An 18,883-nucleotide genomic window follows, 5' to 3' on the forward strand; every position below is an offset into this window, starting at 1 on the left:
GTCTAATCTAGTAGCGAGAGCAATCAACTCTAATCCAATAAAGAGGAGGAGAGATCAATGCCAATGGCTTAAATAGCCGAGTGATGCACGCAGACACTTTATGATCCGGGAGCGATTCACGCCCCCGCGCAATAAAGACGGATCAACTAAGGGTCAACTCCAGCCCCTATAAGAAGGGATGTGAGAAAGAGGTCAAAGTAAGTCATTCAACCCATTCTACTGTTGCATTCAACTTCTCTAAAGGATCCCTCTTACTTAGGCATCAGAGTGATCCTCCGAAGTACATTTTGGGTCCTCCAAGTCTTTCTGTTTCTATCCATTTCAGGTCAACGGAGGTCGGGGAGCAGCCTCATTGGTTATCATCGAATTTACCTTGCAACAGGAATCTTTCTTTTCCTTGTCTTTCCAATACTCTCACTACTACTGTCAGCCCCTATTTTTAATATCTTCAAAAAAAGAGGATTGAAAAAACAATGCTTATAATATTAAGCTACAGATCAGTTCCGTTACGTTTGTAGTCTTACTCTTAAGACCCAAAACTAATACAAGTGTGTTTTTGTTATCATGAAGTCTTTTGTGTAAAATATGATTTTTACTTGGAACAAATAGATTCTAATCACGTCTTCTTCTACAAAAACAATGGAGAAGACATGCGAGAAGGAATAACAAGATTACAGAGATGTGAAAAAAAGAATCAAGAAAGTTAATAGAGAACAACAACTAAGCAAGGTGGGTAGGAAGAGTTAAAAAAACAAATGTAGACAGAAAGAAGAAGACGAATTGCAAATAGGTAGAAGGAAGATGCAATATATGTTTATAGACATATATAAATTGGAGATAGACTTGATTGGTTCTTCATTTTTTTTTTTTTTTAAATTTCTCATTAATAAAATGTATTGATTTGTGATTGATAAACCTCTTATTTATACATTTAAGGAGTAAGTTTCCCTACATTTAATTTACATTCTAAAGCTAAGAATATTTATATACCATAAGGTAGTGATGCAAAATACAATGAAAATGAATAAAAAATTTTTTTATTGCGATCTTTAATTGTGAGGAAATTCGCTTCTGAGCAATTTAACTATTCTCAAAGGGCTCTAAAGACTCTAAAGACTTGCTTGGCAGCTCCTTAGAGGGTTGTCTTGTTTGCTTGAGCGAGCTACTACATGCTCAAGCAGCCTATTTATAACTTAATTTAGTCAACCTTTATCACTTTTTTTTTTGGATTACGTACCGGGTATCCACGTTTCCGTTTTACGGTCCACGTGACTAATCCTGCGCCCCTTTAAGTTGATCCCACAACTCCAAAGGGAGGGTAAATTCAAGAATCCAAGGGCGGAAACAAATTCGGGAGGATTTGAACACCTGACCTCGTGAAAGGTACTCCCGCAATCCACACTACCACTTGAACCACACCCTGGGGGTAGTCGACCTTTATCACTTCATTCTTATTTGACCGCATTTTAATTGATTCCTAAACCTTGCTTGAACATTGTTGTACAAAATATGTTAATAATGCTCCTAAGAAAAATTAACCGATGCAATGAAGATGGATAATCAATACTCTTCCCATCTATACACGTCACCTAGTTCAACTCATATGAGGTTAACAAAAACCCTAGGGTTCTCAAGGATGGAGGCATTGATGACTTTGTGCCTTCAAATTGCAGAGCAATGAATTTACATCTCTGTAAGTATATGTAAGGCAATCTTGTTCACTCTTCCACACCATTTGCTGGTCATTAACCCACAACAATGAGCTCCATTCTAGTGATTTCAGCCATTGAACCAAACTCCTCTCTCATCCTTGCTTTCTAGTAATTAAGCCACTATTTTTATATTGTTCATGTTATTCCTTTCATCTTGTGTTAATTTCACAAAACTTCTCTTCTTGATCCAATTCTTTTCGCCATGTTCAGGCAATTTTAATGGACAAGAGTAAAAAAGTGGCTTATATGCTAATTCTAAGAGATCCCATGGTCAAATTCGTCGAGTACCAAGTGACAGAGCCCCACAAATTTTTGACCACCAATAGGATGCCTAAATTCTTGGTGGGAAAGTTGAATCAAGATTCTAGACACACCATCCCAAGGCTTCCTTGTGGCCCCCATTTTTCTCGAAGAACAAAAATTGCATTTGCTTGTGAGTCCCAAGCAGCCTTTGGGATGTAGAGATAATGCTGTGTGATAATAGACTATATTATAAGAAATATTTTGGCCTCCTAATGGATAAAATTGGAGACATTTTGGTCCCATAAATTTGTAGACTAATGGAAATCCCACACCAAAGACGAGCAGATGGCAATGGGATTCTGCTCATAAAACCTATTTACAAAATTAATGGTACAATATGAAAAATAAACTTGCAAGGGCAGTCAACAAGGAAATGAATAGCACCAGCTGTTTTCCTTTAACATCAGCATGAATGGGTAATTCTGCTCATGTAAGCTCTTAAAGCAATAATGAGGCAGATCCATGCATGGCATAGTCCAATCCTGTTATAGGTTTGAACAAATCAGTACCAAGAACAGCAACATATTTTGGGGGTATACAGGAGAAAGAACAACAGAAAAAAAAAGAAAAAGAAAAAAAAAGAGAGCGTGCGCTAGCAAGAACAGCGATAGATTTTGGCGGTACAGAGGTGAAGGAGCAACAGATTTAATTATATTCAACGTATTCTCATGTATTACAAATCTCATACCAGCAAGTAGTAACTATGCCGCAGCGTAATGACCACATGGAACCACTCATTTTGCTGACCGTGTTAAGTACCATGAAAAACTTTCCGCACATTTGGACGTCAAGCTACACAGTTTTCAGCATTTCACAGTCCCAGTTCAAGTTATAAGTATACAATCACAAAAATGAAACTGATCTTTAGAATCTGATGGACCTTGAGGAGAGCTCTCATCGTTATGTTGAAACAGTGGATGACAACTTCGTCTTTTTTGGAGGTGGGTTCCCTCCAGAGATAACGACGTATAAGTAAAAGCAAAGCATTGCAGCACTGCAATAAACAAAAAAAATCAAAAGAATATGGTCGGGTCACACTAGAAACTTAAAAACCGTTAGTTTATCATGTTATCCTTTTTACAAATAAAATTAATAAATTACCTAACAACAGCATAAAAACCCGCAGGAAACAGCTTATTCAACTGCAAGCACAATACCATTTTAGCATGAGAGAGAGAGAGAGAATAAACTAGTCAGTGAGCAAGAACAAATAGGTGTTGATGAGAAGTACCAAATAGTAGGTCGTTAAGTTCTTCCAGAGAAGTGCTGCTGAGAGTACTGCAAGGGATGAAACAAAAGTCATGAAAAACAAAAAACTGAAAAGCTAACCAAAAAATAAAAATGAATACTTATCCAAAATTCCCTTCTCAAGTTTCCTTACCAATTAAATAGAATTTCATTTTTTCAAGCATATAACCACTCCTTGCCTCAAGAACTTTCACTTTTTTTTTTTGGTTTTAAATTTTACAGGTGGCAGAACAGTATAACGATTAGTTCACACAATTGGAGGTTCTTCCAGCCTTTCTTGCATCCACTTCCAGCATAGGGTTAGTGATTTCGTGAATTTGTGAACCAATGTGCAACCTATCTGCAAAATATCATTAACGCTTCACTTTTATTCCTAACCAATTCGCCAGCATATTTGTCATCCCCCAACTGGGCACCATCCTCAATTGCTCCAAAGATTTGAGTTGCAAGGGGCTACATATCAGAGGAAGGTGATGAAAACCAACAGTGAACAAAAACGAGCGGGAGTCACTTCTACAAAGTTTCCAAACTAATTTTTCCTTTAGAAAAGAGGTCAAGAAGGGTTCAAAACGAGTAACGTGACATTTTTAGTCTTCTGGACCAGTGCCTGGAAATAGAGATGCTCCTCTAACATTAAAATAACTCAATCCGTACAAGGATAAGAATGCCCAAGTCAGCAGCTACTTGTCGAGAACAAATGTATAGAGAGACAAATCTCCTATTTTTTGCAGTGATCTACAGTACTAGAAAGTGCCTTTTTTAGAAAGCATGATGGGAAAGTACTACAATACTAAGAGATACCTATGGAGGAGATAAAAGGAATTAGACGCTAGAAAATATCAGCAACACGTCACCTGATGAATGGATGGGATCATATAGCTTGTTATGCCATTGGCCAAGTTTTAAAGACAGAAAAACCTTCTCAAAGTTAGATCTAGAACAGCCTGATACATGCTATGGGAAAATTCATGTTTGTGGATGAATTACTATTTTTTTCTCATGAGGCTTCTGCTTAGCACTCATAAGAACCATACACCACTATATAAAGGCAAATAACCCATTTCTTCTTCTAGCTCTTGATTTTTCTTTTCTTTCCCTGTGACACAGCAATAATCAGAACACTGTTCTGCTCGTATGAAGTATTTATGCAAATTAATCAATCAACAAATAGATAAATTCCTTTACCTCCAAGGGGTAAACATAAAAAATAAATTGCACAAAACCAATTTTCTTTTATAGTGGAATGTATGGGTTATTTTGCTCATATAAGCTCTTAACACATTAACAAACCAGATGCATGCTTCGTAGCCTAAGACAGCTCTGGGTCAGGAGAAACCAATAACAAGAATAACAAGAACAGTTTTTGAGGTATACAGGTGAAAGAACATAATAAATATGTGCCATAACAAGAACATAACAGCTTTTGAAGACTAAGAGAATCAGAGATGAAAGAAAAAAATTATAAATTATATTTTACAAATTCATGGTTCTTTTTTTTTTTTAATATTCTCATGCCGGTAGAGAGAAACTATGCCAGTAAAAAGTTACTGGTCAGATGTCAACCTCTTGTTCCTAGCCCATTATTGCCCCAAGTATTTTGTATTGAACTTTCAAGATTATTCAATGGACCAACAATGTCCAGATATTAAATACAAACAAAATTGTAAGAGGAAAAAAAGCAGAATCCTGAAAGGGCAGCCTGGTGCACAAAGCTCCCGTGTATGCGGAGTCTGGGGAAGGGGCGGACCACAATGGGTCTATAGTACACAGCCTTACCTTGCATTTTTGCAAGAGGCTGTTTCCATGCCTCGAACCCATGACCTCCAAGTCACACGGAGACAACCTTATCGTTGCGCCTAAGCTCCCATTTGAAAAAAGCAGAATCCTGATACCTTAAATTTTTTTCCTGGTTTAAAAACCATCAAGTTATAGGAAAAATAGTGTACCTGCTTGTCCTAGTATGAATGGTAAACTGGATTTTCCTTGCCTCCAGATCTTCAAGCTAAAAGTGCTAAGTGCAAGCAAAGCACCTCCAAAGAGCACATTCGTGCTTAAAGTCATAAAATTTCTTGAGAAAATAAAACCAAGAAGGCCCCCACTAAGGACAAGTGCACCTGTGAGAAGAAATGATTAGTAGCTTTACACAAGTAACTCAATTTTTTTCTTGAATAATGGACATGAACAAACTATTGAAAGAAAAAGGTGCATGGGCAGAAAGTATTCTGCTTACAGTACAAAAGTCAACAAAACATTATAAATACTATTCACCAAGTAAAATTAATATTACTAATTGTCCTAATTTGTGAGCAGACTCACTATTGTCAATATGGTTTTGTGCTCTCTCTCTCTCTCATATTCATGGTGTCTGTAAAGTTCAAAAAAAATTTTATACAATAAAAAAAATTTATACAATTAATGTGGTGTATGAAGTCTTCATTTGATCCAGCCTTTATATTTCACCAATTCACCTTAAACTTGCGATATCAAGTTTCTTGGATGTAATGAAGTCAGGCACTGATGCAAGATTTTTGAATGCATTGATCTTGACTAATCCCTTGCTTCACCTTTCTGCATTAAGTTAAAAGGGTACATAAAGATTAGAATGTTGTACATCTTTTGAAGTTCTAAAATTTTGAATGTCAATAATATTTTTCTTGAGATGTAAGATTTGGCCAGGTTCAATAGGATTGGGTCAAATTTTATCTTCAGGCTGAGATTCAGTTGTAAGGGCATACTGTGCATGATGGGATTCCAGAAAATGGTCAGAAGGCTTCTAGTAATTCTGAAAAATGAAGCTCTTGGCTAGGTCTGGTGAGGCTGATATCTGTCCAAGGGCGATGTAGCCAGAATGTGATTTTGAGAAGTGAATTTTTTTTTAACAAAAATACCCTAATCTAGAGTTTCGTGGTAAAAACTGTTCTAAAAAATATAATGATGGAATTTTTTTCTTGTGGACAGCCCGATTGATGCAAGTGATTTTGGGGAGAATGTCTGTGAGGTAGTACTGACTTTGGTGACTAGGAAATGGGGTGACGAGCTAAATTAGGGAAGCGAATTCAATAGTGAGTTTGGTTGTGACACTTGATAATTATTGGATTAATTTCATAAGCAGTATGGTTGTATATTGGATTCCTTGGGCTCTGTAGGTCTTCTGTTCCCTTGTGTTTGAGATTCTTAGAGTGGGGTTGGAATAAGTTGGATGGAGTTCCCATCTTTGAGAATGAAGGAAACAAAAAGAAGTAGATAATGGTCAGGTTGCTGAGCAGCCAACTGGTGTCGAAGGAGATTGTTAGCACCGGAGGAGTCCAAAGGTATGCTTGATACACATGGGTGAGCACCAACTTGACCCAAAAGCTTAAGTCTATTGGGTCTTGGGCTACACCATGTATATAAACATCCATCAAATACACTTTTTCCAATGTGGGACGAACTTCACAAATGGAATTCTCAACAATCTCCCCCTTGAACGGAAGCCATCTTCTCCCTCATGGGACAGATTCTCCAACAGTTTGCTCAAGTGGGGGCCGTCTTACGTGTCTCGGATTGTATTCCAAATGGCGCATCCAAACTAATCCTACCTCCCACGTCTTGACCTAATTTGGATCCATCTTGGCAGCTTAGATGATCCTTCTTAGCCTCGATCACACACTTCCACACCCAGTGTTATGAACCGTCAGCTCTTATACCACTTGTTAGTTTTTTCATGTTCACTCAGCACACTAGAAACCTCACCACACACAGTCTTACCTATCAGGGTGTACAACCCATTGTTAAGTCTACCCTTCATCACTATTAAAGAGCCTTTAGATACCTTTAAAACCCCTGATTCAGAATTAAAGGTGCAGCCCAACTGATCTAGCATTCCTAGGGAGATTAGGTTTCTTTTAAGGTCTGGTACATATCTAACTTCTTGCAGCAATCTGGTCATGCCATCATGCATTTTCATTCTCACTGTACCAACACCTAGGACATCACAGACCCTATCATTCCCTAAAAGAACATGTCCTCTACCTGTTTTAGTGAATGACTCAAACCAGGACCTATGAGGACGCATATGGAAAGAACAGCCAGAGTCCATTATCCATTCCTCACCTGAAGCTATCTCGGACACAGTGAGCACCTTAGCACTCTCATATCCATCTAGGACCACAGCAACATTCCCTTCAACAGTTTCCCTTTTATTTGGATGTAGTTTCTTCTTGGGGCAATTTCTTTTGAAATGTCCCTCCTCATGACACAAGAAGCATTTAAACTTCTTGCCTTTAGACTTAGACCTAGATCTGTTGGTTTTCCCTTTGTCTTCCCATTTATCCCCCCTTTCTCTAACACTTAGACCTTCACCAGTTTCAGTTTTAGATTCTTCCTTAGCATGCAGCTCTCTAGAGTGCAGAATAGATTGAACTTCTTCTAAGGTTAAAGAATCTCTACCATACATGATTGTTTCCTTGAGATTTGTATAAGATGAGACTAAAAAGCTTAACAGTAATATAGCTTTATCTTCATCTTCTACAGTTATATCAATGTTCTCAAGATCAAGAATGATTTTACTGAATTCATCAAGATGTTCAAGAATTGACTTACTTGGTGTCATCTTGTAAGTGTAGAGTCGAATCTTATTATGCAGCTTGTTGGCTAGGGACTTTATCATGTACAGCTTCTCCAATTTGAGCCAAGCTGCAGCAGCTGATGTTCTTTGGCGACTTCCCTTAGGACTTTGTCACTGATAGAGAGGATGATTGCACTATGTGCTTTCTGCAACATTTCTTTCTTCTCTTTCTCTGACAGTGTTGCTGGCATATTCTTTTCGTCCAGCAATGCACCTTGCAGTCCCTGCTGAACCAAGAGGGCTCCCATCTTGATCCTCCAAAGGCCAAAGTCATTCTCCCCTGTGAACTTCTCAAGATCGAACTTAGCTGTCCCCATTCTTGTATACTAGCTCTGATACCACTATATTTGTTGTAACTAAGTGCCAACTAGGATAAGTTAGCAACATGTGCTAGCAGTATACAATCTCAGGTCAGTTGTAAGTCAGTTACAAGTCTGTTAGTAATGCTGGAGTAACAGAATGAGATCAAGGCCATATGAAGGAGTCACATGGCATCAAGCTGAGATGTATAAATAGCTGGTAGGAACAACAATGCAGATACATTCAACAATTAAGCAAGAGATCAGATACAGAGAGAGAAAAGAAGCCTGCAAAACCTAGAGAGAATACTTCTTGCACCCGAGAGAAGATCTGTGAGGGAGGCTTGAGTTTTCTGCTGTGTACTCTAGGTGTTTTGATTTTAATCTTCAATAAAGAGTGGCAAGCTGTGAGGATGTAGGTCATCTTGGACCGAACCACGTTAATTTCTGTGTGTTTTTCTTTTTACCGCATTTTTCAATTCTGTCATTCTAGATTAGGCATCTTCTCAGATTCTTGGCTGCTGTTCTGGAATTGTGCTGATATATTCAGCATAAAAGAATTTACAAAGATTATATTTTGCGGACTCCCATCTTTTCAGAGAAGCAAGTGAATAGGATATTGAAGTTCATGATCTTATGAACAAGATGGGCGTGTGGTTATCAACTTCAGAGGCATACAAAGTTAGATTGGATTAAGAGGAGCAAGATGAAAATGGTCAATTTAAAGTGTTTTGTAAACAATGATGGGAATGGTCTGAAGCGAGGCCTTTTGAATTAGTCATGTGTTGGGATTTTGTGTTTGATTTCTTTTGTTTACTTTTGGTTTTTATTTTTTTGAGGATTTCGTGTCCTCCCTTAGTTATCCAATAATTAAAATGGTAAATAATATTTTTTGCTGAGTGCAACAGAGTGAATTCATTAGCAGCGCACCAAGGGGGTGCCAACCCCACGTACAGAATCACTTGATAGTCCAAAAAATAAACAAGATCTATAATAGTATATCTGCCTATTCCATGCCAGCATACCAAAATTTAAGCCTTTTAGCCATCTGTCTTTGAGCCCAAAAGGAGAGCCTTCCTCTCCTTTGAAGGTTCAATTTCTCTTCCTCTGCACAATATAGTGGGAGAAGATTAGCTTGGCAATTTTTTTTCTTGTAATTATGTACAAGCTCTGATTACCAAGAGCCAAAAATTCTTGAGCAACAGAACCAGCCATCACCCACCAAGAGAGGACCACAATAGCGAGTACTGCCTCCCAAAGTTCCTCAACCCATGTATAAGGAAGGAGGAGATTGCAAACAGATTCTCCATTTTCATTACACAAAAAACATCTAATAATCAGCACCAACCCTCTTTTTTTGTAAATTTTCATTTATTTTGTACATATAGCTGACATGAGCTGAAAATTGAAAAAAAAAAAAAAAAGTATTTAAATAGCTCCCAAACTTACCTACCTATTATAATATCTATATAAACAATTGCATTAATGGGTTTTACAAGTGATAGGAACAATCAACAAACCCCTTGATGAGTGACAAGAATAACGGTGCATGAATTAAAAGCATGCAATGTCAAAAAAGCCTCTAGAATGCTGGAGAGAAGATGTTGAAAATTTCACAAAAACAAAGCACTTACCAAAAGGGATGCCAAAACAAAAGTCATGTATCTTTGCTGCCTTTTTCTGTTTGGTGACACCATTCCCCTGTACTGGCTCATTCATCTCTACCTTTCCAGCAACAGGTTCTTCTATAATTGGATGTGACTTCATTGTCCCCTCAATATGCAATTTTGATGCATCAGCCCTATAACTTAGATTATTCTTAGTTTCTGAAGTATGAAGTTCGTCACCGCGTCCATCCAGACTCATTATAACTGATAACTACATAAAAAAAAATCTTTCAGCAGTTAGTATCACCCCAAGTGGTTGTGCCATGACAGAGAGTATAAAGGACTCTAAGGGGTGACTGGCATCAAGTAACCATTCAAAAAAAAAAAAATCAATATATGAGAATAATCTTCACCAATGACTTTGCTCATTTGAGGATTTAAACATGAGTATACAATGTCCAAATGAACAGCAATGAAAATGTCTTGACAAGAAAAGGAAAGAAACAGGAAGAAAAAAAAAAAAAAGATGAGGTGGAACTATGTTACCAAAGGTAAAGCAAGCATTAAAATAACAAAAATGGCGTAATCAATATAAAATGGTGATCAATATCTCACCATTAAAAGAGCTTTCAAGATTCACAACCAATGCTTGTCAAGCATTTAGCTTCAGCAATAACCATATCACAGTTCCACATGACCAAGTTACATTTACATGATTGCATTCAAATATTAAATTCTCATCCTAAATTAGCTAGATGATGTGGTATGTTGTACATAAAGACTTCAAATGAGTAAAGAAAGATAAATAACCAATGGGACAACAGAAGAAATTGCATCGAAGGCACTATGTTAAACAAAAACACAGAAACATATGAAACAAAATAATAAAGATAACTATCAAGCAATATATATATTTTTAAATATTTAATTACACTGCCAATGAAATTCCTATAGATTTATGTAAGAGGTGCAAATACATGATCCTTGATAAATGTATGCATTATTGCGTTATACAAGAAAGACTGTGTGCAGAAACACCTAAATGCAGACAACTGACAACTGGAAACAAAACATCTGTGTGTTGGCACTATTTCTTTAAATCTTCACCTCTCAAGAGTTGAAATTTCCTTTACATAGAAATCCTTATGCCTTAGGGGCCAATAATGAATAAGATGATAAAGTTCCACATCATTTAACTGGGAGAAAAAATGGGACATACTCCAGGAAAAAGAAAAATCCCAGAGGCAGGGCTACCTGTACCCACACAGCTCAAATTATAAACCCAACCAAATGACTTTAAATGCTTAAATTCCATCCAACAGACTAATAGATGATAAAAGTCCCAGGAAGATTTTATTTAGTTATATTTCATAGATGAAGACCATTTGGCCTATCAGGTTATAGTATGCTGCTCAAGAACACAAGTTATCAAGAGACACTTATGGTTTCAAGGAATATAGCATTATCATCAAAATGTGTAGAGACATTGTAATATCCAGATAGCATGCAACAAGTTTTTCATGAAAAAGAAAAATCGTAAACATTCCAACAGGACAGATTTCAACCATGCTAGAAGAAAAACATAAGTCCTTTGGATATAGTGCTCTCTATCATATCAACCATGTTGACAGTGTTGGTTCTATCATTTTTGAGGATCTAGGTGGGGTAAGCACACATGCAAACTGTTCTTTCTGTTAGTAGTCATACAGCCAATTGCTATACAGTAACAGTCATTGACTACAATTTCACTTTTTGCATAACCCTAATGAAGCAAAAAGTCAATAAGCTCAAATTCATCCTTCAAAACCACAATGAAAGTTGTCTCTCTCATAGTCTAGTTCCTATCAACATGATGGAGCAGCATGGACTATTTACTAAGAGGATCTACTTAGTGTAAATATCTTCACCCTATGTTAAGCCCATTGGGACTCAGAACATTATCCAAATTGCACAAAAGAAGATTTCTCCTACAAATCATTTTTCCTTCATTTAACCCATGGCAATAGTATTGATCATTTCCCTTTGTACTCCTTTATTAGCAAAGCTAAAAACCCTTCAAAATTAGGGTCTTTTACATGACCTTTGGTTCTTAATCACATAAAAACTAATCATCTGCTGCAAATAAGAAGGCCAAATAAAGCGTTATCTTTGGATGCCTGTGCCCTCCGTCAGAGACCATTGCTCACATCTTCAGACTTTCTTTCATTTTAAATACATAAAATAATGTTGGGTTTTTGTGGAGTCTAGTTGCGTTCGATCTGGATGATGACCCGAATTTTCTTTAATGAAAGATTTCTATCCTAAGGCTTAGTCCATGAGTGTTGCGGCCTGAGTCCCGGGAAAATTTTTTTGGGCCTGTTTTGTAGCCCATTCGGAACCCTGTGTGCAACAAATAAAATGATTGTTTTTGAGTGATTGGGTCAAGCAGTCACACTTCGCGCGAGAGAGAGTGTACTGTACCGCCGCACTCTTTGTATTTTTCTTCTTGATAATAGTGAAATCTCTACAACTCCGTGGATGTAGGCAAAATTGCCGAACCACGTAAATACTGTCTTGTGCATGTGATTGATTTTTCTTTGACGTGTATTCTTTCTCTATTTTGTTTCTCATAGGTTTCGGGAATTTGTTGTTAATTCCCAACAAATAAGTTGTTTGACATTCTTCATATGAATTGGGCGTGCCATTCTTATTTGGAGGAGTTTTCTGTTCAAAAGGTCGTCCTTTTGGTAGATGCAGAAGAGGAAGCTTTTTTGGAAGTATGCTTTTGTCAGCAACTATTTGGTGATTGGTCTATTTTGGCAAAGTGGAAAGTGAGGGCTTTATAAGCACAAAAGAGTTCTCCTAATTTGGTATAGAGTTGAATTTATTTTTCTCGCCTCACTTTGGTGTTTCTTCATTTGATTTTCTCTTGTTCCCAGAGGGCACCTTATCCTCTTTTAATCTCTGTCTTCATTCTTTATTAAATTCTTTGTTTATAAAAAATACTAAATATATCTACTTGATACTTCAGCCTAAACTATTTTTCTAGGCTATACCTAGACGCTTGGACTGAGGTACTGTTCATCGTCTTTCAACAAAATTTCCTACTTGTTTTATAGCTAAAACCCAATGAAATTTACACCTGTCCGAAAACAATTCCTAGAAGCTTGTCCGCTTAATAGCGGCAACTGATGCGGAAAACAGCTTAAGGGATCAAATATTCAACTGATCACGACAAGACTATTAAACGTAATTCATCTGAAAACGAGTTTATGAGAAGTGCTGAAAATTTCAATTTCCTCTTCTTTTTTTTCTCTTTTTTTTTTTTCTCTCCTGACTGTATCCGTAGGGGCAGGAGGATCATCAATAAAGCAGAATGAAGGTGTGAGATCGCCTAAATTTAGGGTTTTTGGCGAAGGAGATACCTTGGAACGAAGAGGTGGGTATGGGAGAGGTCGTCGACGGAGGTGAAGGTTGCGGTTGATTGAAGAGAAGCAGGAGAGCTGGGAGATTGCGGACGACATGACGGTGGCGTTGACGTCTCAATCCTCGAACAAACACTCCACGAAAGAGAAATCAGCTATGGGAGGGGAAGGTGGTGATGGTGAACCCCCAAAGATCTTCTTCTGCTTTGATCCGTCACTGCCTCTGAGAGAGAAAGAGTCAAAAGTCAACACCGTCGGCCTGCAAATTGATCCGTTTCAAATATTCGTTCAGATTCAACGGTTCGGTTCGGTCCGGTCGATTTTTGTAAAATCGTACACTTAAATTGGATTGTTTAATTTTTAATATTTATGAATTAAATTAAACTGAATAATAGTTTAAAATTGAATCAAATTAAATAAAAAATATTTTATTTAGTCCTACTTGTGTTGGTCGGTTTGGCTTCTTAATAAACATGATTAGAAATTTTTGTTTGAAATATTACTCGATATTCCTTCTAAAAATTAATTGTTGAATTGGTTTCTTAGGAAGATATTTAAAAATAAAAAATAAAAAATTCTATCAATTACATTTTCTAGAAATTTTAAAACTGATAAATGAATATACCTTTCTGATTTGACGACTTAATTTGGTTTGATTTTTTCAATTTCATAAAACATAAAACTAAAACCAAACCAAAACGTTCGATTCACTAAATTTTTTGAACCAAACTAAATTGATTGACACAAAAAATTAACCAATTTTGATTAAGTTTGCTTGATTTCATCAATTTCAACCGATTTTGTTAAATTCTGAAAGTTGGACCTAGATAATAGATTGACCGCATAATTAGTTTTCAGGTTGGACTAATCAACACACAACCCTATACAAAAGTTACTAAAATAAAAAATAAAACCAAATGAAATCGAACTAAATTTTAATCTTTTAGTTTTAATATCAAAATTAATTTTTTTTTATTTAGACATTAGTTTTGGTTTTTAACCTAAATTTAAATCGAAAATCAAATTAACTAATAATTGGGTTTTATGTTAATTTCTATATAATATATATGTCAAATCGGTAGAAATGCTTATTAAACAATTAAAATATTAACTGAACCATATATATATATATATATATATATATAAATTATCAAAATATTAATAAATCATTTTATAACAACCCAAAAAAATAAAAATAAAACAACAATGAATTGCTGATTCACACAATTTTTGAAAATTTGATTTTCATTTGATTTCAGCCCCCTAAAATCATACAAGTTCAATCTCTATGAACCCTACTAGTAAGTGAAAAGTAAGATAAGTCAAAGTCAAATTTTCATTATAGTTATATTTTTATTTTAAATTTTCTTTGAAATTTATAACCAAATTAATAATTCTAAGACTACAAAATACTTATCATTAAATAAGTTAAATGATCTGACACCAAAACATTTAATACGTGTTCTAAACTTTTATAAAATTAAATTAATCAAATGGTTAAACCCATCAAACCCAATGGGCCTGTAGGCCCTAAAAATGCCATGTCCATAATACAAACCCAGCTTGCCACTGGGACAAGTTGGGCCCACAGGCGCCAACATCCATTTCCTTTGCGGCCCAATAAAGATAACTACCAAAGGGGTCTTATCAATCAAATGGAAGATACCTTTAGGAAGAGATCCACCAAATCAAACTCTAGAGAGGTGGCTTTTTATTTTTTTGTATTTTGTGTTAGAGAAATTTCAAAGATATTTAGGATACTCTTTCTTTCTAAATTCATTTATTTTTTTAAGAGTATATTAAGATTTTACGAAAAGTTAAGGATTAGGGAATCTTTTTAGTCGAGAAATAATAAGTCTTTATTTTATGTTTGATTTGCCTTTTTCTTCTATACAACGATGGGAAAAAAAAATTACATGTGCAGTCTTTCATTTTTTGTTTTTTTAATCCTCAATTAAAATAAAGATGAAAAATTATAATTCTTTGATCAGTAAATTATTGTATTCTTATATATTGTTTCATTTCAAAAAGTAAAAATTGACGAAATGAAAATGTTTAGATGGATGAGTGGTATAACATTAAAAGATAAATTCAGGAATGAACATATTCGTGGTAAGTTGGGCGTAATTCCTATACAAGTTAGAAAATAAGATAAGGGAGGAACGATTTAAATGGTATAGATACTTGCAACGTATGCCACATAGTGCGTCAGGGAGGAAAAGTAAGTTAGTTACTGTGGGGGGTAATAGAAGGGGTAGGAATAGACTTAAAATAACTTGAAAAGAGATGGTGAGTAAGGATTTAATATTCCTAAATCTGTAAAAAAAAATAAAAAAATGGTTGATGATCGCATAAATTGGTAGAAAATGATTCATATCGCCGATCCCACCTAGTGGGACCTAAGGCTTGGTTTTTTTGTTGTTGTTGATGTTGTTGTGCATTGTTTCATTCATTTTAGTTATTATCTTCTTTTTCACGTTGACTTTGGTTTCATTTGTACATATTTCCATATTTGTACCCTAATGGGCTGTTTGGTTGTACCCATTTTTTATTTCTAATGAGCAATTTTGTTTCAACTATTTCTTATTTCTTACATTCTAATATGCAATTTTGTCCATGGTATAAAAGGGTATAGTTGTGGGGGGGCAAGCATACTGATCGAAGAAAGGAGATAGAATTATATCGAAGTAAGTAGAGGCAACTTAATTGGTGCTAGTTAGAAGGTATGCATGCCTGATAAATAAAAATATTTTATCATTATTACTATTATTATAAATTTTGTTTTTGTCGATTATATTTGAGATGGATCTAAATATAGACTTGATGAGCATTTTGGTGGAGAGATTGAAGAATTTTGCCTATAATTTTTTTTTTTCCAAGAAAGAAGTTTAATCGTGAATTGATCAACTAGCTATTTGCACTAAACATATCATATTAACAATCTTTTATCGTAGGTATGTACTTAAATATGCTAGTCTTGGTGCTCCTCCTCCCTCCCATACTATTCCTTCTTGGTTCTCTTTAAGTCACTCTCATTAATAATTGTCTCTTTTCTTTTTATGGCTATTAAATATAAATACAATAATCAAGATTAGTAGCTATCTCAAAATTTTAATCCTGAGTGATATCTTAATTAGATATATGCATGGAATAATTCCACTGTCTTCTCTATTACATACTTTTCTAGCAAGGAGTGGCACATAAAGAGAAGTATGTCTATACATACATATATAATTCTTGGATCGTGTAGTCTAAGAGTATCGTGTTGTGTTCTTGTAAATAAATAATTGACTTTCAAAGTTGTGTATTCTGAAAGTATTGCCTTGTGTTCTTAAGTTGGAATGATACATAATTTTCGAACAATTATATTAGCCTTTTTAAGGCTTTTATTTTAGGAGGTATTTCGACAAGATGCAAGTTAGGTATGAGGCTCATACCAAGTTTGTGGGATCCACATATGATCCTGTCTTATTGGAACACAACTCAAAATACAACCTCTTAAAAGTTTGCGTTTTTTTTTTTTTTTTTTTTCTAGTTATATGAAGGTTTTTGGGATGATCTGCAAATGCTGATATGGTTATATGACATTGTGAATCTTTTTGAGAAAAGCCAAGGGTTAGTGAGATCATTGAACTATTGACATCTGAACGAGGTTCAAAATACCATAGATGAGAATTGTGGATACTCAAAAGACCCATGGGTTATCCAACACAAGCGCGGTGACACATATGTCACCCTCTATGACGCCTACTAGAAATTTGAGATTGAGGTCAAAGGGGGTTCAAAATATCTATTTGCGCAGTGGGACATACAGGTGGATGCCACACGCATCAATTTCATCATCGAGAAAGATAAACTTTGGTTTTATTCGTCAAATTATCCTTTGAAGAAGGATGGGTAGGAACACAAGTCTTGGATTTTGGACATTACTGAAGATACTTGGACTTGGGTGTTCCAAGACATTGAAACTTTAAGATTTAATTTTAACACTGAAAACACTAATCTTCTCGAATATAATGTCACAGGAGTATCTTGGGATACACCCAAGCACACAAAAGACTAGAGTGAACTCCACTTGCGAGTGTAAGACCCACCTTGGGACATTTATGGTCGAGATGCTCCTGGGACACCAGATTTGAGAAGGCTCTTAATGTTAGGACTCTGTGAGCAATAAACAAGCACCATAAATTGAGAGACACTAGAAATTTACGTGGTTCGGTCAAGATCGACCTACATCCACGAAGCACACCATAATTTCACTATACAACCGAAATTACAATCTCTCAGACCCAACTCTCTTCTATCTTCCTCACTCCTCTACACTCTCTTCTTCCTCTTTATTCTATATCTACCTCTCAACAACTCCTCTAATTATAGATAGCTGGAGTAAATCACAATAAATAAAAACTAAGGAATTACATTTATCTACAATAAATGCTGCAGATTACATCGCGGACGTGTCTCCAGCTTACATTTCCTGGCTCCAGCTACCGTGTCTCCAACTTGCGTCTCCTGGCTCCAGCTATACAACAATCTCCCACTTGGAGACGGAGACACCTCCTCAACCAGTATCAGTATATGAATAAATGATGTGCTCAAAATATGTCTTCAGACATGAAGACCAACTAAAGTTGAACAAAACTTCAGCTTCTCTATAGTCACCACCTTTGTTAACATATCTGTCGGATTTTTGCTACTTTGGATTTTTTCAAGTGTCAACACGCCGTCCTCTATCAGAGATCTGACGAAGTGATAACGCAGTCCAATATTTTAGTTTTGGAATGAAATGCGGAGTTCTTTGCCAAATGTATCGCACTCTGACTGTCACTGTATAAAACATTCCTCTCCTGCTTTAATCCAAGCTCTGTTAACAAACCCTGAAGCCAAATCATCTCTTTACTGGCTTCTGTCACTGCTACATACTCAGCTTCTGTAGTTGATAGAACAACGATCTTCTGTATCTGTGACATCCAACTAATAGTTGTTTTGCCAACAGTGAATATATACCTAGTGGTGCTTCTGCGATGATCAATTTCACCTGCAAAATCAACATCTACAAACCCTTGGATTTTTAAATCACTTTTGCCAAAACATATGCACTTATTAATAGTGCCACGTAGATATCTTAAAATTCACTTCACCGCTTCCCAGTGTGTCTTCACTGGCTTTAACATATACCTGTTGACAGCTCCCACTACTTGGCCAATATCTAGTCTGGTACCAACTATAGCATACATTAGACTTCCAACGACTGAGGCGTATGATACCTTAGTCATGAAATCTTTTTCTTCATCTGTATGGGGAGACTGATCCTTAGAGAGACGGAAGTGACCTTCCAATGGTGTATTTACAGTTTTGGCGCTGCTCATGTTAAACCTCTGTAAAACACGGCTGATGTACTCTGACTGAGATAACCGCAACATTCCTTGTTGCTTATCTCTAGAGATCTACATCCCAAGAATCTACTTTACAGGACCCAAGTCTTTCATATCAAACTCTTCTTACAATTGCTGCTTTAATTTTCTGATTTCTTCTATATCTGATCCTGTGACTAGCATATCATCAACATATAACAATAGGATAATATAGCTAGTACAATACCTTTTGAAGTAGCAACAGTGGTCGGCATTGCACTTTTGAAAATTGTTTCTCTACATACAACTGTTAAATTTCTTGTACCACTGCCTAGGAGCTTGTTTGAGAC

General features: G+C 36.0%; 1 protein-coding gene across 1 annotated transcript; it reads right to left on the minus strand.

Moving 5' to 3' along the window:
• Nucleotides 1–2,644: 2,644 nt before the first annotated feature.
• Nucleotides 2,645–13,493, minus strand: LOC131164924 (protein FATTY ACID EXPORT 1, chloroplastic). Its single transcript, XM_058122477.1, has 6 exons — nucleotides 13,180–13,493; nucleotides 9,803–10,046; nucleotides 5,210–5,377; nucleotides 3,247–3,293; nucleotides 3,117–3,157; nucleotides 2,645–3,009 (listed from the first exon to the last, which is right to left on the minus strand). Exons 1-6 carry the CDS (start codon nucleotides 13,276–13,278, stop codon nucleotides 2,916–2,918), a joined length of 693 nt encoding a protein of 230 aa, XP_057978460.1. The 5' UTR covers nucleotides 13,279–13,493; the 3' UTR covers nucleotides 2,645–2,915.
• Nucleotides 13,494–18,883: the final 5,390 nt, after the last annotated feature.

This window comes from Malania oleifera, chromosome 9 (genome assembly GCF_029873635.1).
Source record: "Malania oleifera isolate guangnan ecotype guangnan chromosome 9, ASM2987363v1, whole genome shotgun sequence".
Taxonomy (NCBI): Eukaryota; Viridiplantae; Streptophyta; class Magnoliopsida; order Santalales; family Ximeniaceae; genus Malania; species Malania oleifera.